The sequence below is a fragment of the Mauremys reevesii genome, linkage group 2 (assembly GCF_016161935.1).
Source record: "Mauremys reevesii isolate NIE-2019 linkage group 2, ASM1616193v1, whole genome shotgun sequence".
NCBI classification, from domain to species: domain Eukaryota; kingdom Metazoa; phylum Chordata; order Testudines; family Geoemydidae; genus Mauremys; species Mauremys reevesii.
The window spans coordinates 172,423,323-172,445,649 of record NC_052624.1 but is presented as its reverse complement, the minus strand read 5'-3'; the positions used below and the strand labels follow the sequence as shown (position 1 = coordinate 172,445,649).

The window sequence follows — 22,327 nt, the reverse complement described above, 5'->3', positions numbered from 1 at the left end:
ACATCTCTGGTTCAATGCCCCATGTGTTGGCCAAGATGACAGCCATCCCCCAGTCATCCTGAGCCAAACCAGTGCAAAATCCTCCTAAGAACTCAAGTCATCGAGCAGATCCTCATGACGAATGCACAACCATTTCATGTCACATGCTTAGCCAACCCTATAGGAACTCACTGCTATCATGCTATGTACACCTGTTGAATATGACCAAAGAGACAAAAATCAGATAAAAATAGATCAGTGGAGGAAACCAGTAGGAGATGCTGCAAACTGCAATGAAGTGCTCATAGATTCATAGATTCATAGACATAAGGTCAGAAGGTACCATTATGGTAATCTAGTCTGACCTCCTGCACAACGCAGGCTACAGAATCTCACCCACCCACTCCTGTAACAAACCTCTAACCTGTCTCTGAGTTATTGAAGTCCTCAAATCGTGGTTTAAAGACCTCAAGGTGCAGAGAATCCTCCAGCAAGTGACCCGTGCCCCACGCTGCAGAGGAAGGCGAAAAACCTCCAGGGCCTCTGCCAATCTTCCTTGGAGGAAAATTCCTTCCCGACCCCAAATATGATGATCAGTTAAACCCTGAGCATGTGGGCAAGACTCACCAGCCAGCACCCAGGAAGCTGTCATCAGCATTCAGGGAGTGATTAATAATGAAGAGGACAGGTCACTGATGCAGAACAATCTAGGCTGGGTGTAAGAAAATAATATGTTTTTAAATCTGGCTAAATGTAAATGTGTACATCTAGGAACAAAGGATCTAGGCGAGTGATAGTGGTTCAAGAGCCAAATTAGCAATCACATTACCCAAAAGAGCCACAGTAGTGTGAATTCATTGTTTCATTTTCTCTGTCTCTGTGTATGTATGTATGTGTATCTATATATATAAACTCTCTCTATAATATTATTCTCACAGCAAAATGACTAACCAAGTATTATTATTTTATCAACTACAATTGGTTAACAACATAATAAAAGCACCCTGATTGGTTAATAACTTAGATTGGTTAATAATTAACTCACACAGGGTTTTAATATCATGTGCTGCAAAAAGCTGTAGGAGCCGCATTAAAGAGCTACTTGCGACTCGCAAGCCTCAGTTGAGTATCACCGATCTGGGCCATACTTACACAATGGAGTACACTCATTACAGCCTTTTGCTAACTGAGCAGTATATTTAAGCTGTTGGGGTTATACACATTTTTGCTGCTCTAATTACAAATTTCTTCCGCTCATCCTTGAATATACCATATATAATTTGAGGATGAGTTGTAAATGGATGGCCCTGAACTGCTCAAATAAACTATTGTGAATCCAACTTTGTGTCATAGGAAATTTCCCCTAGATTTGCATTTGTGGGTCAGATTTGAACTACTATGGTTATGTCTATCCCGCACACTCCTTGCAGCAGCATGTCAAGTACATACTGTGCATGCTCCACCCCCAGCACGGATCTAAATAGCAGTGTAGACAGTAAAGCACTACTTACGCGAGTAGATTAAAGACATGCCAGAACCTTAAGGTATATACTAGGGCTGTCAATTAATTGCCATTATTGTAATAGAACACCAATTGAAATTTATTAAATATTTGTGGATGTTTTTCTACATTTTCAATATTGATTTCCATTACAATATGGAATACAAAGTGTACAGTGCTCACTTTACATTATTATTTTTTATTACAAATATATGCCCTGTAAAACTGATAAACAAGAGAAATAGTATTTTTCAGTTCACCTCATACAAGTACTGAAGTGCAATCTCTTTATCGTGAAAGTGTAACTTACAAATGCAGATTTTTTTTGGTTACAGAACTGCACTCAAAAACAAAACAGTGTCAAACTTTAGAGCCTACAAGTCCACTCAGTCCTACTTATTCTGCCTATTGCTAAGACAAACAAGTTTGTTTACATTGACGGAGATACTGCTGCCTGCTTCTTATTTACAATGTCACCTGAAAGTGAAAAGAGGCTTTCGTATGTAATTTTTGTAGCTGGCATTGCATGCCGGATATGCTAAACATTTATATGCCCCTTCATGCTTCAGCCACCATTCCAGAGGACATGCTTCCATGCTGGTGACGCTTGTTAAAAAAAATGGGACAAGGTGTGGAGCATGCTTTCAGCAGTCTTAAAAGAACAACACTCTGATAAGGAAACTACAGAACCCAAACCACCAAAAAAAGAAAATCAACCTTCTGCTGGTGGCATCTGACTCAGATGATGAAAATGAACATGCGTCGGTCCACACTGCTTTGGATTATTATCAAGCAGAACCCATCATCAGCATGGAAGCTTGTCCTCTGGAATGGTGGTTGAAGCATGAAGGGACATATGAATCTTTAGCGCATCTGGCACATAAATATCTTGCAATGCCAACTACAACGGTGCCATGCGAACGCCTGTTCTCACTTTCAGGTGACATTGTAAACAAGAAGCAAGTAGGACTGAGTGGATTTGTAGTCTCTAAAGTTTTACATTGTTTTATTTTTGAATGCAGGTTTTTTTTTTACATAATTCTACATTTATAAGTTCAACTTTCATGATAAAGAGATTGCACTACAGTACTTGTCTGAGGTGAATTGAAAAATACAATGTTTTTGTTTTTTACAGTGCAAATATTTGTAATAAAAATAAATATGAGTGAGCCCTATGCACTTTGTATTCTGTGTTGTAATAGAAAGTAATATATTTGAAAATGTAGTAAACATCCAAAAACATTTAAAATAAATGGTATTCTATTGTTTAACAGCGCGATTAATTGCATGATTAATTTTTTTAATCGTGTGATTAATCACAATTAATTTTTTTAATCACTTGACAGCCCTAGTGTATACCCTACACTGCTCTCTCTGTGACCAAGCAGTGCCCCCCATGTGTACACTGCTATTTTTAGTCTCCTGCTTCCTGTAGTCTCCTGCTTCCTCCCCACTGCCTCCTCCCCGGCAGTGGGGAAAAGGCGCAGGCATTTCCCCACAGCCAGAGCCTTTCCCCACTGCCTCCCCATCCCCCCTAGAGCCATTCCCTGAAGTGTAGCTATACACCTCAGTAGTGGTGACATGTAGTGTAGACATACCTTAAGTGTCATCGATTTCAGAAAGGTGAAATTCACCCAAAGTCCCTAATCTACTGCCCCAGTGGTATAGATGGGTTTTGATTGCTAATCCAGCTCATAGGCTAGAGTAGCAGCCTGGGGGATGGGGAGGTGCACTGCACTTGGCCATGTGTTGGGTACATGTTGCAGGCACACATACTAACCCTTGCTTACTCTGAGCTCTGTTGTGGCTTGAGGAGAGACACAGAGTTATACTGTGACAGTAGAAGCCCTGGGGGCCATTTGGTTACAGGGAGGCACAACAGTGCTCGAGCTCCCCAGTGCTCATGGAGAGTGCTTGTTGATGTGCCCATTAAAGGGAGGCAGCCTAGGCTCTCACTTGTGCAGTGGGTCAGATGCATAGGGGATATGACTCCCACCTCCTCCCTGCCCTCTTGGGAGAGACTAGATTCTCTCAGGAAGTGTTAGCAGAGGGCATTTCCTGTGCTCAAGAGGATACAGAGTATGCTACTGTGGCCCATGTATTAGGGGGGCAAGGCGGGAGGGCCTTCCTGTGGACTTCCCTTGCTTGATCTCACAAAGGAGCCAACCTATGACCCCGTTAGCTGCATTACTTCATTCAGACCAAGTGTATTTCACTCTTACTAATCTTCATACAGGTAAAATACAGGCAATTAAAAGTAGTACTTTTTTTCTAGCATTGCTAGACTTTTATTTATTTCCAAGGTAAAACCTAATTAGTAGAATTAATGGGATCCTCCTGTTCATCGCATCTGTAGCTCCATTAGCACAGGATAATTTTGGATTTGTACTACCTGCAGAGTCCTTAGAATCAAAGTAGTTCACAAATGTCTCATGTTTTCTTCTCAACAGTGCCAGTGGTATTGAAAGCTGTCAAAAATCAAAGCAGTTGGTTTCTAGGGCTTATTTCCACTTTTCAGTGAAAGCAGAGATCCTTTTCTCTCTTTTTTTGGTTTAATAAAATACAAATATTTAAAACAAAAACAGAATGGCAAAGGATTTAACCAATCTTCATCAGATTTTTGCAACGATTACATAATCTTCAAATAACAAAGACAGTCGGATTGATAGCCACAAGATTAACGGCTATTTTTATTCTGTGAAAGGAAATATCTGCTGTCATGAAATCATAGGCTGTCTCTACTGAACGGGTGAAAGATAAAGTAAAGATAGAAGAAAATGCAATTTTCATTCCCTTAAATATTCTCGCTCCACCCATTTTCTACAAAGGTATTTTAATAAAACGCAAAGGTCAGTGAGTAAATATATACAGTAGCTCAATCTGCAAATTATACAAATCAACACCAATAAAATAGGCTATAGAAACCTTATGATCTGTGAAGTTTGCAACATTATTGGCAAAGTGCTATGCAGGAGTTGTTCAGAGCCAGGAATCAGAAATTGAAAAACTCACTTGACAATCTACTTCCTTAGGGTCAGAGTCTCAGCTCATATAAAACAATGGAACTGTTTCAGTTTATGCCATCTGAAGATCTGTCTTGAACTTTTAAATCTGTATTAGTAACCTTGGAATCCAAAAACTGTGATCCTCTGCTACCTGAGCTAAAAGACCCAGGTCTGTTAGGGTATGTTTACATGCCATTCAAAGGTGTGATTTGCAGCTCAGGTAGGCACAATTTGCTAGCTTTAATTTAGCTAGCATGCTAAAAATAGTAGTGAAGATGTCAAGGTTGCTCCCTCACTCTGAACTTTAGGGTACAGATGTGGGGACCTGCATGGATACTTCTAAGCTTAATTACTAGCTTAGATCTGGTAACACTGCCACCATCCAGAAATTTCAGTGTCCGGATCACTTTCCATCCCCACAAAACCTTCCCCTCCCTGGGCAGCCTTGAGAGGCTTTTTCACCAAGTTCCTGGTGAACACCGATCCAACCCCTTGGATCTTAACACAGGGAGAATTTAACCATGCCCCCTTCCTTCCCCCACCAATTCCTGGTGAGTCCAGATCCAATCCCCTTGGATCTTAACACAAGGAAAAAATCAATCAGGTTCTTAAAAAGAAAGCTTTTAATTAAAGAAAGAAAGGTAAAAATTATCTCTGTAAAATCAGGATGGAAAATACTTTACAGGGTAATCAAATTCATATAGCCCAGAGGAACCCCCTCTAGCCTTAGGTTCAAAGTTACAGCAAACAGAGGTAAAATCCTCTCAGCAAAAAGGAACATTTACAAGTTGAGAAAACAAAAATAACTAACACGCCTTGCCTGGCTATTACTTACAAGTTTGAAACATGAGAGACTGATTCAGAAAGATTCCCAAGAGCGAACAACCCCCAAACAAAGAGCACAAACAAAAGACTTCCCTCCACCAAGATTTGAAAGTATCTTGTCCCCTTATTGGTCCTCTGGTCAGGTGTCAGCCAGGTTTACTGAGCTTCTTACCCCTTTACAGGTAAAAGAGACATTAACCCTTAACTATCTGTTTATGACAGAAGACATTGCTGGGCAGGCTTCTGTGTGGCCCATACAAGCCCACCTGGTCCCCTGGGTACACGGACTCATGTTGCTAGCCTGCATTGGAGCCTGTGCAGCCATATCTTCATGTCTATTTTCTGTCATGCTCACTAAATTAAAGCTATCGTGAGTGTGCCTACCTGAGCTGCAGTCACACCTTCACTTGCAGTGTCGCTATACCCTCAGTGCATAGCCAGTAGCAGGTTCATAAACCTAGCTGTTGGTGGCCCAGCCATTAGAGCAGGGGTTCTCACAACAAATTTTTTGGTGGGCTCAGAGTATGGCCACCAACTCTTGCAGGTGGCTGCACTGACACTTTTTCCTAAAATTATTTATTTTTCCTAAAGTTAATTAAGTACTATGCACATATATACATCCAAATCATTGTGATTTATTTATGTAAGGTTTGGTTGGGTTTTTTTTGCAGACTCAGTAATAAAAATCATGCACAGTTATTGCTATTCTTTACTGGACCTAACAGAATAAAACCACAAAGGTTCTTGTCTTTCTAATTATTGTTTCGTTTTGTTTCTTTTTTGGTAAAAGTGGTTGTCTGTATAACAATTATGAAGTACATTTAAAAATGCTTTGACATAATAGAAATCCAAATGATAATGAGAAACATATCTGGGTGGCTTGGGTCTGGGGAGCAGAGGGGAGAGGAGGGGAGGCACAGCTGTGGCTGCAACTGGCCCAGGGCTTCTCCGGGCAGGTGGGAGGGCTTGGGGCTTTGGCCAGCCCGGAGCTCCTCTGGACGAGGGTGGGGAGGTGCGTGCTCTGGGCTTCAGCCAGCCTAGGGCTCCTCCGGGCAGATTTCACCCCAAGTTTCAACCCAAGCTACAGTTTTATGGACAAAGTAAGAATTTTTAAAATGGAAATACATATCCTATTTAAATAGCTTCAAAACTGTAGGCTATTTAAAATAAACTATATATTCCACTCTACACTATTATTCATTTTCGATGGCACAATGGAGAGCCACCGGCACAGTGGTGACACAGCATAGTTTCATACTTGCCTCATATCACAAGCCATTATTTTCATTTCGTTTCATATCTGTGGCTGTGCTTTTATTTCATTGCATACGACACACGATTTCGGGTGCCATTACATTATATCTCTAAGCCTCCCATCTTGCAAGCCTTTACACATGTGAGGCAGATCCTCAGGTGGTGTGTGGTAACTCCACTAAAGTCAACAGAACTAAGTCAATTTACATTGCTGATCTGCCAGTGTTTGCCTTTAAGCATGTGAGGGTCCCATTGACTTCAATGGAATTGTTCATGTGTTTTAAACCTGTGAGAGAGTGTCTGCAGGCTCAGGGTTTATCTTCTCTTGAGTGACATGAGATCAATTTAGAAAAGATTTCTTAAAACATTTTTGACAAAGTACTCTTCAACTTGTTTTCATCTTGGAAAGGTAAGTTTTTCCTGGCCAAATGTACAATAACACCCATATTTACAGGAAAAGAATCCAAACCCTTTAGCTAATATGAAGGAAAACCTGCAGTCCAAATACTATAATCATTTTTTAAGCCAGTACAGATTTTTCTTTAACTCGCTCGACACTGAGCTATTTTCCATTAACATTAATGAGTTTGAAATTGTTGGTGTTTGATCTGTTTTGTAGAAGTGCGTCATGGCGCTCAGTCTTTTAAATTAGTGATGCACAGTAATCATAAAATGGTTGATAAAATGTGACATTTTAATCATGCTTTACAGATCCTGCTGAAAACAGTCAGGAGTTGTCAGCATGTTTCATCTTGCATACTTTTAAGTCGTATGTCTTATTTCTAACTGTGATTGCTATAATTATTATTGTTATTATTTCTATTGTGTTGGAAGAAATAACGTTAGGCCTGGTGAACAAAAGACACTTTCCACGTAAGATGACTAGAATACAGTAGCTTTAAAATATGTCGACTATAAAAACAAAGTGGCTGTATTAATGGCTATTGTGTGTAAATTCTGATGCAGAGGATTCTGTGTTTCTGGATGACAAGAAGGAAAGGGAAGAGTATGTCCTGAATGACCTTGGTGTTGTTTTCCATGGAGACATCAACAATATAAAATCCAGAAGCTGGAATTATGGTCAGGTGAGCCCTTTAACATTTCTCTGGCTGGCCCCAGTGGTACTCTGCAAGTTAGTTTAATTGATACCAGATTGTAGGCTCTCAAGTGCATTATCACTCCCTTTCTGAGAAACACAGTGAGCATCATTTTAATAGTGCATGAAGTGGGTATATACCTAATCCAGACAAGTAATTTCTTAATATCTAATATTTAAAGGGCTAGTTTTAGGGGCACATTTCAGATATTGAGAGGCTGTCCATTGAGAATTAAAGGAATCAGCTGACATTTCTGAAATGCACCAATATTTCTTCTGCTGCTTTATTGCCTCTCCATGATCAAGACAGTTGGCTCAAGACAAAAGGGGGACAGTGATTTTAAGCATTTATTTTTAAAAAAAAATTAAATAGCCCTCAAATGTTGTCTAATACAATTCCAGGCATAGTTTGTACCTTTTCCTCTTCTTCTCTTTAGTTCTAGCAGCTCAGTGGAAATACCTTCTCTTCTCACACATTATCCTGATACGGGCTGTGAGAGATCTTAAAACTTTTTCTGTTATAAGATGTTATAAAAATAGTTCTGGATTATGGAACTTTCCTAACACAAACACTGATTTCTCTGTGAGAAGTTGCATGGGTTGATTTTCCTTCTCTTCCCCTGACTCCTCTCAAATACTTGGCTCTTTGTCCATGGACATGTTGGTTGTTCCATGTACCTGTGTCATGTGCTTTCATTTTTTCATTTAAACCTGGAGGCCCCAACTTTTTCCACTGCTGTGCTCCATTTGCTGTCCTTTTCCTTTAGTGAAACACAGCTGGAACTTGGGTGAAAGTGACATCGAACATTGAAGTCCTACAGGTGTAATAAACTGCTGAAAACTGTATTGATGGGCTCCTAATTTAAAACCAAATGAAGTGTACAATGTTTCTTAACTTCCACAATTGTCTCTCATTTGGGTATTGCCCAATATTCAGTCACTTTGAAAAATGTTGTTTTCTAAATGTGTGGTTTAATTGAGGAATCATGGATGTTAGGAATGAAGAACATGGGTGGGAGTGAATTAAAGTGCAGGCAGGCACCGTGCATGGATAGGGCAGAAGGGAGAAAATGAGGCCATATTTGCAGTATTGGTGGTTTGGTTTGTATATAGAGAATAGTGATATTTTATATCCTACAAGCCCGTTTCAATCACTGCTCATTTGGATGTTTTGCTCAAGCTGAAAGTTTTAAAATGGGAGGTGAAATTCCAAACCAGGACCACTAGGTGCTGGGGAGATTGTGCCTGCCATTTTAGAAATGGCCAGCACCATTCTGGAAAGTAAGCAAGTGGGTGGGGGCAGGAAAAGTGGACCCAGGAAGAATAATAGAGGGAATCCGACACTGGGAATAAACGAGAATGGGGAAACAATTGAACCCTTCATCATGATGGTGATTTTCCCCTTGTATTGAGTAAATTGCCAGTCACTGAGAAAAGCCCAACCCAAAGGGAATACAGGGAAAATCAAAGTTTGGAAGAGATCTGGGCAGAAAGGGTGCTCTGCCTAGAAAACTAGGGAGCTCGGATTTACAGTGATTTTCAGGCTTTTTGCAATAAAATTATGATCAGGTCCTCAAATTTGTCTACATACAAAGTTGCACCAGCTTAATTTAAGGCATGATTTTTAAAAAAAAAATATAGATTTAGTTAAACTGGTACAACAGGCCTATAGACACTTTTATCTTGGTTTAACCAGCTTTTATTTCAGATTAGCATATGCAAATTAGAAACAGGTTTAACTTAAACTGAAATAAGAGGGTCCACACAGGAGTTTGCCCCAGTTTAACTAAACCAGTGGAAGTCTGTGTGTAGACAAGATCTCTGTGTCTGTCTATTCCTCCCCAGCTTTGTTTTCCATGTAGCAGTTCCATTACTTGCAGCTGTTTCTCCAAACTGCGCTGCCAAAACACCTCAGTCTTAAATCCAGCTTTTAATTATTTTTGTCCTTGGCTGTCTCGAGCAGAGAGTGACTGCTTTGTGCTGCATGGACTAAGTTCAGCAGTATTCTCTGGATACTTGGCACTGCTATGGCAATGCAAAAGCAGCCATTCACTTCCTAAATTTTGGAGATCTTCAGATTTTGTGTTTTGCTTCAGGTCCATCTTTTGCTAGACAGCAGTTGAATGCCAGCGATGAAGACATGACAACGAGTTTGATGTAGTTTTTACAAAATAACTGGCATGAAAGGTGGAGAATTATAGGTCTAGCCTGGTTTATGGCTGCTTTGTGCTGCTCTGGTGATGCGAAGTCACCAGAGTATGCTGATGGCCATTTATCTCTTCTCTTGTCCTTTTAACCCAGTTATTTCACAAACATGTACTATTGTTGTTTGCAGTATCATAGCCACATTGGTCCCAGGATAATAGACAAGGTGGGTGAGGTAACAGCTTTTATTGGCCCGATAGAAGTTGGTCCAATAAAATATATTACCTCACCCACCTTGTCTCTCTAAACACATACTATGTCAATTCATAGATTTTTAAGGCCATGGGGGCCTTAACACCACCAGGATGACAGCAATTCCTATGTTTCTCTCTCTCTCTCTCTTTCTCTCTCTCTGCCAGTGAGATTGAGATCTTCAGGCAGCAATAATTAAATGAGTACCTAATAAACCGTAGATGGCAAGGGTTTAACACAGAATATATTTTACTGCATCAGGTCTTTGAGACCAGTGAAGACTAGATGCAAAGAAAACAGATGTTTGACTTTGGTGAAAGTGACATGTCCTTAGTTCAAGCCAAGAGCAGAATGAATTGTGCCAGACAGGGCTGGTGCCAGCAGATGTAAGCCGGAGGATTTACATCCTCTGTTGTGAGGATGCTGTTCAGAAAGGGGTGTCTTTACAGAGCTATCCTTGGTCCAGGATTATTTCCAATACATACCAATAAGATTATCCAACTGATCTCCAGTACGAACATTCAGTGGATGATATGACTCTGGCATTAGCTCCTTGACTGGGGAAATGCTGACCTCCACTGAACTCAGTTTTGCACTCTAAGATTATAACTGATTATTTAATAATGAGTTTCTGCTAAATGCCAAAGAAACCAAATTAGTGCAATTGTGGTTAGTAAAGCCAAGGAGTTGAATGATGATAAATGTACACTGACTTTCTTGGGTGATACTGCATTAGAGAGTGCAACAATATATCAGTACCTTAGATAGGTGCTGACATAATCAATTCAGTTTTTCTGTTTTAGATCAATTAGAAAACAAAACCTTTATAGCATATTTGTTTCTTTAAGCAATGGATGTATACTGTATATAGCGCCTTCCCATTCCTCGTATGGAATTAAATGAGTGAGGAAGAGCTTTGTAGTTCATACCTTTTGATGTATGTCACAGCCTGCAATAGAAATATAACTTTGTTATATGCATTTTCAGTGAATACGGAAGATGATCATTTTATTAATGTGCATTTCTCTGTCCCCTAGCCTCTTTCAGGGGACAGTGGTATTTTCTGCTGCTATCCAATTTCTCCTAAGCAAATTGAACTACACCAAAGGGCAAGTTATTTGATGATGGATTCTGGTCTATGTAGGCACCTCTGCCCCCTATTCATTCCTGTGCTTATTATTACTGGATTTCAGAAGTTGGAGTCTTTAGACTATGTTTTTAAAGAAGACCGTTTTAGGTCACTTGTCATTTTCTTAGTCCAAACTGCATAGGCCAGAACTAATCAATGTAATATATCTGATAGCTAGTTAATTTTAAACACAGGTATAAACATATTACTTTTTAAAGTATGGAGACTTTGCCCTAACTTTGGTAAAGCATTCATTGTTCAGCTTTGGGCACTACAGTGGCTATGTCAGAAAGGTCTTTGTAATCAACAGGTCTAGGATTTGTGAAGGACACGGAGTTCTCTTTGAATAGATCAGCATTCTTGTTGTGGTTAGAATTTCCTATTATATTCTTGATAGCCAGTTAAAATGTTATGTAATGTAAAAATTACTTTGTTGCCATAACCTTTAACTGTCTAGATCAGAACTGACTTGAAAGCGAGACTACATTTTCTCACGATGGAACACTTCTTGCTCAATGTGGATAAATAGTAAACAAAAAAACCCAACAACCTGTATATCTAAATACTGAACTAAAACGTGACCTTGATCAATTTATTGTAGGGGCAAAGAATATTAGCTTCCTATTTGCTTTCTAGAAGAAGAACTGAAGCAGCCTCTTTTCTTTTTTCTTTTTTTCTCTTTCCTTTTATTTAGTTTGAAGAGGGCATTCTGGACGCTTGCCTACACTTGATGGATAGAGCAAAACTAGATCTCTCTGGGCGGGGGAACCCAGTCAAAATCAGTCGCGTTGGATCTGCAGTGGTATGCAATAAAGATAAAGACTCCAAAATATATTGGAAATGACGTTTTTATTTATTTAATTTTTTATTTCTATTTTGAAAGCTGATCATGAATAGCCACTTTGAATAGGTGGAATCTCACTTTCCTGTCCCAGTGCACTGCCCTAAGGTCAGAACTGACTTATTCTTATTACTCATGCTGAGTTCTAGAGACTGCCATGAATGATGTCTCACTCCCGGAGGGATGATGTCTTAGTGTCTACCCATCATCTGTGTCCGACACTAGGACCACACTGATAGAAGTGCCACTTTCAGTCATCGCACTTCTTGATGTGATGGCACTCCACCTGGCACCGTGCCAGTATCTAGCAGGTCAAATAATTGATAACGTCCATCTTCCCGGAGCAGGGAAGACAACATGGTGGTTAGACTGGGGGTCAGGAGGCCTGGATGTTCATTCCGACTGTGACCTGGCTTTGGTGTTTGGCCTCTGGAAAGCCACGTCACTGCGCCTCAGTTTCTTCATTTGTAAAATGGGGATGATGATAATTATTTGTTGTAATTAGATTGATTGGGGCTGCCAGCAGTGCGAGGCACCCCAAAGGGGGAGAGTCGTGACCCTGGACCTCCTTCACCATCCAGTAGACCCAAGTCTGTACGTGGAGGAGCACACACTCTACCCTAATACAGGATGCAATAGCCCCTGTTAAGGCATGTGTGCCCAGTGCTTCTCAGGATTCCTGCTTGTGCAGGTCGACTCTGCTGTGTCCCGCTTTCCCCTTTCCACCCCCAGCCATTCTCCCCAGGGCTGCATCTTAACAGCCACAGTGTAGCCTTCTAGTGACTGGTTATAGCACAGATTAAAGATCGAAATACTGCACTGTCCTTGAAATGTGCCTCGTACAGTATGTCTCTCATGACAGCTAGCTGAATGCAACCTCTCACCCTTTGGTTTTGTCACTGAATACTTACCTTGTTCCATCCCAGGGGTCACAGGATTTTCTAATTAGAAAACAGTAGTTAATCCAACCAAAAGCTTTTAAATGAAAATTGTGATTTATTTGGCAAGAGTGTAGTTGCTGTGCAATAACATAATTAAATGGTACATGGTGAATGAGGTTTTTCACACAACCTCAACTGATTTGGTTCAGATTGCTACTAACTAGGAAATATATTGCTCATTAATGACTATCAATTCAGTCATTAGTCAGCAAAATTCCATGTATAGTCTTACCAGGAGAAAACTTACACAGCAAAATCTTTCTTGTTTACGTGCATGCTAGATGCATGCTATTAGATTCAGCTCTAAAAATAACAGTGGACCCGTTTCTTCTCTCACACCAATATAAGTCAGGAATAATTGTAGTGCAGTCACTGGAGTTACACTGGGGTATAAGTGAGAGGAGAATCAAGCCCAATATTTCTCAGTAGGATTCAGGGTCACTTAGTCTATATTCACTTTCCAGTGAGCATGCTTATTAATAATAAACCATTGAAAACTGCCAATGTATATATGTTGCATTTTGACTTGAGTTCACCATTTCCGTCCCCTTTCTGGCAAAGAATCATGTCCTCAACTTGATTACTTCTCCTCCCCCACGTTGGAGGATGGTACATCCCCAGGTCCCACTTCAAGTGTGACACTTCCATGGAGTGTTAAACTACCAGTAGAAAATACACTTCATATAAATGAATAGTCCATGACAAACAAATGACAGCTTAGCATGTCTGTGTCAAAACAGTTCCACCCAGTTAATCATTTGGTGACATGATTGAAACTTTCAGTCATTTGGTCCAATGACCATTGGACTTGAGCAGGGTTTCTCAAACAGGGGTCGCCGCTTGTGCAGGGAAAGCCCCTGGTGGGCCGGGCCGGTTTGTTTACCTGCCCCATCTGCAGGTCCGGCCGATCGCAGCTCCCACTGGCCATGGATCGCTGCTCCGGGCCAATGGGAGCTGCTGGAAGCAGCACGGGCCAAGGGACTTACTGGCTGCCGCTTCCTGCAGCTCCCATTGGCCCGGAGCAGTGATCCGTGGCCAGTGGGAGTTGCGATCGGCCGGACCTGCGGATGGGGCAGGTAAACGCACCGGCCCGGCCTGCCAGGGGCTTTCCCTACACAAGCGGCGACCCCTGTTTGAGAATCCCTGATCTAGACTGACTTGCATAACACTGGCTGGAGGACTTCCCTGAATTAATTCCTGTTTGAACTAGAGCATATCTTTTAGAAAACCGTCCAATCTTGATGTAAATATTTTCAGTGATGGAGAATCCACCATAGCCGTTGGTAAGTTGTTCCAGTGTTAATTGCCCTCACTGCTAAAAAATGTGAAACTTATTTCCAGTCTGAATTTGTCTAGCTGCAACTTCCAACCATTGGATCTAGTTCTTCCCTTGTCAAATTTTAGACGTACTTAACATATAGGTGTCAAGTATCAGAGAGGTAACCTTGTTAGTCTGGATCTGTAAAAGCAGCAAAGAGTCCTGTGGCATCTTATAGACGAACATATATTGGAGCATGACATGCATCCGATGAAGTCGGTATTCACCCACGAAAGCTCATGCTCCAATATATCTGTTAGTCTATAAGGTGCCACAGGACTCTTTGCTGCTTTAACATATAGGGAGATTTACAAAATTTCTTTTTTCATTAGATCAATGCTAAAGATGATGAGGGCGTGGTTGCTGGCAGTTGGGACAATGTTTATGCTTATGGAGTAGCACCGTCAGCCTGGACTGGAAGTGTAGACATCCTGTTGGAATATCATAGCTCTGGTACGCCAGTGCGGTACGGTCAGTGCTGGGTCTTTGCTGGAGTCTTCAATACATGTAAGTATTTTAAAAAGTGATATTTTTATCTAGTGCAGATAGCTTTTAGATTTAAGATATTTGTTGGCTCTACAATGTTCAAGAAAAATAGCAGGAGTTATTGCCATACATGGCTAAAACAGCCATGCTTTGAACATGCTTGTATGCTTTCAACTTTTGCTTCTCTTCTACAAGAATCTTCTAGCTATCTAAAGTCTGTCTTTTGCATCTAAAATGGCTGGTAAAATATGTGTTTAGTGATTTGTGGGCAATGGGGGCATGATGGGGATTGGGACAGGTGGAGACTTTGTAAATGGAATAGTCATTGTTTTCCTCGGGAAATCTGAGATGGAAATCATGAATGAGTGATCTCGGTCTAAATCCACTGTGGGCAACTGACCACATCACAAAGCCATTGCACTGTACGGCACAATTGACAGTCTCTCTTTGCTCAAGAAAGCCTAATGACTGGAATAGCAAGGATTCTTCTTGGCAAGACCGAGGTGTATTGACACAGCACCTGTAATATTCTGTGTAACTGACACGATCAACACTTTTTTGGAGTTTGTGAGTCAGCCCTGTGGAGGAAAATACTGGCTTGGTGTATCATGTATCTTGTACACTAAGAGGTTAAACTAAACGATCAGATCAGAGTTGTTTCAGTGTTGCATCAAAAGCAGAGAGGTTCTAGGTTTCATATCCCAGTGATGGAAAGCAATGCTTGTCTGGTCATAACTTTTGCTGTCAATTGAAACTGTAGGAGCACCATAGCAAATAACACCGGTGTCAAACTATTAGCCTCTAGAGGCCAAGAAAGACATATGAACTGTGAGACATGTGAATACTCTGCCCATGCCAAGATCTTGGAGTGCAGAGTGCTTTCATAACTGGGTCCAGGAGGATTATGCCAGTGTACAGGGATCCTCTATAGGTTCAAAGCCAGTATAGCAGCTCTTATATCAATGTCCCTGCTACCAGTGTAAGGGGCTTGGCTGGAGTATAAAGGATATGGCTTGGGTTTCTCTAAACCCCGCTGAGCCCCAACTTCTTGGTTGGCCCACTAAGATGACTACCAGCCTTGTGACAGAGTGGCACATAGTCATCCCAGGATCACTGGATGACTATAAAGGACATCTTTGCAACCCCTCATTCTGAGCTGCAGCCATAAACTCATTGGCCAAAACCAAGGGTCTGGGACTCCATGTTTAAATTGTTAAGAAGAAATTAGATAAACAAACTAACCCAATGAAACCCTCTCACTTTCTCTTTGATGTTGTATCCATGACCTATACAGGCACATCAGTTTTGTTTGCATTATATTCTTACATCAGTGATGTTACCCATACTGGCAGACCTGGAAGTTGCATTATTAATGCACTGAGCAATTAGGTTAAGATTATGCCTCATTATCTGTTTCTGTTCCATACCTTTCTGGATCTAATAAGACAAGGGAAAACATAAGCCAGACTCTTACCTGGTGTAAATCAGTGTAGTTCTATTGACTTTGGGAGCGATGCCAATTTACATCAACTAGGACTTGGTCCTCCCCAAAGTGTCTGCTGCTGAAGAATCTAGGAATATGTGGATTTCTGGAGTGGGTTGATTCCTGGTTGGGATCAAAAGTAAAGCCAATATACTATGATCATAGTCAATTCCCCATGGAATTTCAATTACCAGATGTTTGCAAGTATTGATAATCCTAAACAAAGGATAGTAAAAGCAACAGCAAATCTTCAGAGACCATTCCACTCTGAGAGCTCCAGCTAATTGCTGGAGGAAGACCTGAAAGGTTTTTGAAAATATTTGTTCCCTTTGAATTTTGCAGTAGAAATTCAGGTCCTGCCTAGCATGGAAGACTATATGGCCTTGTCAACAGTCAGCTGTTTCTTAAAATTTCTCACCATTTCACTGCCCCTGATACAGCTCCAAAAGTAGTAGCCAAGACAAGAATGTGTGGTATAGCCCTGCTCATAGCATGAATAGCCAGTGGAGAATTAAGCCTCTTAAATTGTGAGGGCTGCCAATCTTCCACCTTTGACAAGCACTAAATTCGTTATTCCTGCCCACTGATTCCCCAAACAAAAGTAAAAATTCTGTTTTATAAAGTGCAGCAGCCAGAGAGCTGGACCTGAAACCATGAAGTTCTATTGCTGTGGAATGGTTACGACAAGAGAGAGACATCCAAAACCTTCATTTCTGAATATTGAGAACTGTGTGTGTATCTTTAGTTTAGATATACATCTCTTCATCTGAAACCCACACACTGTAACAAATACCATACTTATATCAGGACTAGCAAGGCTCCAATACAACCTTATCTTCTACATGCTACAAGTGTTGTGATCATGCCACTGCTGGTAGGTACCACCAGCCATTTGAAATTTCTATAGCCAATGGATGATGCATTTTCCCCTGGACACCCTCCCACCTCCATCCTGCAGTACACCTAAAAACTCCTCCATTGCAGACATCCCATTATACACAGTGGGTCAAATTTTGCCCTCTGAAGCACAAGTGCACAGCTCCCATTGGGACTGATTCATTTCTGCATTCCTCTTGCTATACCCTATTTATAAAACTGAAGCAATGCAGAGTAGATTCAGGGCCATCTGTATTGTGCATCTTAGGACAGAATCTGGCAAGGTAGGCCTACTAACGTAACAAGTGCAATTAGAGATCTAGCATGCATTGTTGTTATGAAGCCAGATGACAAACAAAAAAAATGGATGACTAGCAAGTTAAAACGCTAGGCAGTGGCATATCTAGCATATGGCTGCTTACATGAAAAGGAGCCACTGCAAATGAACATCAAGAAGACGACAGTGAATATGGGGAAGGCTAATTCAGCTAAAATGATTGCTTTGAGTTTTGAGTTATTTGAAGCTTGTAACATTTTATGACTGCAATTGTAACCAATCCAGTTTTCCAAGGTTACCATACTGATTCAAGACAATCATCTGTTTTAAAATGCTAAAACATTCTGGAGAAAAGTAAGCTAAGTCATTGATCTTGAAATAGTCAGATGAATAATTTTCAATGAGCCCCAATGGCGCTCATGTGCTGGAAGTCTGGGAGGGCATTTGAAAGAAATTTAATCCATAGGTGTGTATGAGATGAATGTATGAGATGCATCCAGGTAATTTATCATCAAACAATTTAAAACAAAGGTGTGCTGTTGCTTTTTATTGAAAGTCATAGTAGTGACATTAGCCAAAATAGTACCATATAGGGCTGACCAAACTTTTCCATTGACATTGTTTTGTGACAGTAAATTGGGTTTTCAAGCCCCTCTCCTCCCCAAAACTGTACCTGCCTTCTGTGGAAATGTTTGGCTTTTCATCCAAAAGATGAAGAACACAAAAGCTCATCTGAAAACTGAAATATGCCATTCAGAAATGCTGCTGCAGTGTCTCATGGAAGTTGTTGTTCAGAGGCCTCAGACTCCACCCCTCCCCCTACCGCTCATTCTTCTTTGAGAGCTGTGCGTCCCTGGCTGGACTCCCATCTCCTATGCTATACCATGGCCATGGGACTCCCATGATGCCCCGGACCATCTGAACAAGAGCCTTAACCTGACTACATCTTAGCTTTCCCATCCATAAAAATAGAGATAACAATTACTTGCTTCACTGAAATATTCTGGGATTTAATGCACTTTTTTAATTCACGTGAGATCGTCTAATAAAATGTGATTACAGAAGTTCAAAGTATTATTACTGAGCGATTGGTTCAAATTATGTAATGTGCTTTATTTAAACCCTCTGACTCTGACACTTGTAAATAATTCAGTTTTATTTCTCAGTATCAATTGATTTCTGTTATAGTCTTTGGATTCTCTAGGTTCCTCCAAATGCAACACTGGAAAATTCCAACTAAACTTAAAACCAAGAAGCCTTCTAACTGTTGCCCTTCTAATAAAGTCTTCCATTCACTTCAAAGCTTATCACTGCTGGAAGGACCAGTGTTTACCCTCTATTGTGTCTTGTTTTTTGGGGAAGCCTACCTGTTACTTTTTCCTCATGTGCTAATGGCAGACTCTGTGTGTGTGTGTGTGTGTGTGTGTGTGTGTGTGTGTGTGTGTGTGTGTGTGTGTGTGTGTGTGTGTGTGTGTTACAAATGGAAAGTATTGAAAGAATAAAGGCCCAGGTGATCTTTCCATCCTCCCATCCTGCTTCTACCTGCAGTATACCTATAATCTCCTCCAATCTATCTACTCATCCTATCTACTCATCCTCTTGCCCGTGTATCATCATATTGCCTCATATCATCCTTTCTCTTTCCACTCCAGTTTTGAGGTGCATAGGGATACCTGGAAGAATTGTTACCAATTATTCCTCTGCCCATGATAATGATGCCAATATACAACTGGATGTCTTTGTGGATGAAGAAGGGAAAGTGGACCCCAAACTCACAAAAGACTCAATCTGGTGAGCTGTCCCAGCAAAGCTATTGTCTCTGTGCACATAAAACATGACAGATGGTTGAGGTTTAGTTTGTCTCTGCTGTATATCTTAAAGAATACTGCTAGATTATAGAAAGACATAGTTGCAAACTGTGGAATAAAAGCTAGTTAATAAATAGGCCAATGAATGTAAATTGCTCAACATGGAAAAAGGCAAGGGATCAGTTCAAGAGTCAGCATTCAATGTACCACACATATAAGCAACTTGGAAGAGAGGGTGAACACTTAAGTGGCAATAATTGCTGAACTCCAGAAAACCTAACAGAGGGCCCAATCTTGCTATGTGTTGGGTATCTCCAATTCTGCTGGTATTCGGAGGATTTCATAGCTTGTATTTAAGTCCTGATCCAATGTCCATTGAAGTCATGGGAAATTTTCTGTTGCTTTTGATAGTTTCCTATTTGCATGTTTTATTTAAATTTGGTACCTGCATCCAGAGTTGCAGATGGGCAAACTTTAAAATAAATCAGGCACATTTTTTAAAGATACAGGGCAGGTCTCTTTAATACTTCAATTAGCTTTATAAAAATAACAGGATATCTGATCAGTGTATTGTTTGACCCAAGACCTTCTTAGGTTTGCAGAAGACAATTCTGCTGTTTTCTCCCTCAAACTTTCCCATTCTCCAGTCTGGAGTGAGAACAGCAATATGTATTGATTAAGTGCTACATTCAGCAGAAATGATCTGTGGATTACCATACCACAACATCTCTCTTTCTGTGGAGCAATCAATCTGCCTTCTATACGCATTCCTACATTCAGTAGATTCTTGTTCTGCCCACTGTTAATATTCCTGATTTGTGTGAATGATTTCTTCACCTCATCGGTAGAATATTATTCATTCATCATGACACTTCATTAACAATCCAAGATCTGGATTCTTTATAACATAAAAACTGGAACAAATCTACTATCCTGAGGACAAAAAGACTGAGCCAATTATAACTGCATCCATAATGTCATCCCCATGAGTTCCATTGTCAGCAGGGAAGGATCCAGGTTTTGGAATCTATGTAAGAATTACATGTCAATTTCCAAGGAAAAATTCTCTTTCATGATAGCATAAGTCAGTGCACCTCACAGAACCACCCATGTGCCATCCTATATGAATTGCACAGAAAACAAATAGTTCTGTATCTAGAGAGACAAGGTGGGTGAGATAATATTCTGGGACTGGTACATCTACAACAACATTACGTAGTTCTGTGTCTGTAATATACCTATTTTGAAGCCTATACTTGGGGGTTCCAGAGTTCCAAAATTAAAATTTAGCATTTACTTTAATGATCAGAAGACATTAGAACATTTCTATAGCTATGATTCTCCTGCAACTTACACTGGTATAAATTCAGAGTAACTCCATTGAATATACAGTGGTGTATAAGTGATGTGAGAGGAGAATCAGGCCCTGTGTATCTACCCAAGTATTACTGCAGTATGTTAGACACTCTACTGACAGCTTTATCAAGCTCTTTTCCCCTTTGTACTCAAAGTCACATTTGTCTTAACTGCTTGTGAATTTTTCCTTTTCTGTCCCCACCTTTTCATTTCCCTACCATTTTTCAATATTTTTCACTTCATTCAATAATTGTTCGATTTTTCCTCTGAAGTTAGGGACAGAGTCTCAGTGGGTGTAAATAGATGAAGCTGCATTGAAGTCAAGGGATCTGAGCCAATTCCCCTGAGCTGAGGAACTAGCCCACAATGTTTTACACCTCACATTTTATATACCTCTTTCTTTGTCTTGATTACTTTGGGAACTTCCTTGTTCATCCCTTTCTCCTCATAATGTATTTATTGCTACATGGTGCACATAATCCCTTGGGTGCACATTAATTTATCTTACAGCACTTTCCATTTCTCCTCTGTGTCCTTTCTCTTCATTACCTTGTACCACTCTGTAGTAGCTCTAACTCAGAGTTTAAATGGTTTGTGTCTTATCCTTGATGTTATTTTCATGTAGCCTTTTGGTTTTTTAAGACGACACATTCAAGGTATTTTTAACAATTTTTGAAAACAATTTCTTGAGTTCTTTTTTAATTTATTTATAATCCCTAGGTAACTAGAAGTTAGGATCTCTTTCCTTTATGAACATCTATATCAGTTTACTGCTTTATTCCCTGGAGCTGCAAAAGATGGATCTGTGTTTCTATTTCAAACATCCCCGAAATTCAGGGATGTTTGGATCCAGGATTTTTGTTCAGACCCCTCTCTAGGTGTGGGGTTGCACCAAAGTGTTTGGCATCTGATATGCATTTACTTATTTTTAGAAAAAAGCACTGTTTCCCAGGATAAAAACATTTATAAAGAATTACACAGACTTTTCCAGAAGTTATTTTTAAAAACTTGGTCAGATTACTGTCATCTTCTCCTTACTTTAGTTTTCTTTTAATTATGTACAGACGTGTAAGGAATATACCTTGAAGGGATCCTACTATCATGCCTTGATCCTAGTATGATCTCCAATCCCTGTTAAAGTCAATGAGGCTCCATGTGGGTGCAGGAGCTTCTTCCATGCCAAGCTCATTGTAGGATGGAGGCCTTAGTAGAGATCCCTTCTGAGGTGTTGAACTCCAATTTTCCATGCTCCACCCTTTCTCTCACTCCAAAACCAAATTTCTTGTGGTGTGGAAGACGGGTCTTCAGCGCTATTCTCAATCCTAATGTCCTCTCTCATCCAATATGTCCCTAACCATATGAACCATGAAAAGTACTCTTCTTAAATTGTCTGCCAGGCATAAAACCCACCTGGTCACCTTTTATTAGTTTTTCTATCACTTTGTTTAGTTTCTGGCTGGTTTACATATAAGAGCTACAACTTCAGTTTAAATAATTGTCTATATATAGGGCCAGATCCTCAGCTGGTAGTAAGTGGCATAGCGCTATTGAAGTCAATAGAACAGTGCCCATTTGCACCAGCCAAGCATGTGGCCCAGTATCTTTTGGAGCTGGAAGGAACTTTATATTACCTTTTAGGGATGGAAGAATCCCCCAAAAGCTGGGACAGCGCAAGTGAACATCTATCCATCCTCACCCAATGTCATCAGACTTATTTATCATTTGTATTGCAGTAACATATATAAATCTCAATCC

General features: G+C 40.3%; 1 protein-coding gene across 1 annotated transcript in view; it reads left to right on the top strand.

Moving 5' to 3' along the window:
* Nucleotides 1-22,327, top strand: part of F13A1 (coagulation factor XIII A chain) — an 88,638-nt gene that overhangs the window by 39,847 nt on the left and 26,464 nt on the right. The window contains exons 6-9 of the mRNA XM_039525962.1: nt 7,531-7,649; nt 11,881-11,988; nt 14,619-14,793; nt 19,061-19,199. Of these exons, the coding sequence (XP_039381896.1) occupies nt 7,531-7,649; nt 11,881-11,988; nt 14,619-14,793; nt 19,061-19,199 (541 nt within the window). The remainder of the gene's footprint in view (nt 1-7,530; nt 7,650-11,880; nt 11,989-14,618; nt 14,794-19,060; nt 19,200-22,327) is intronic.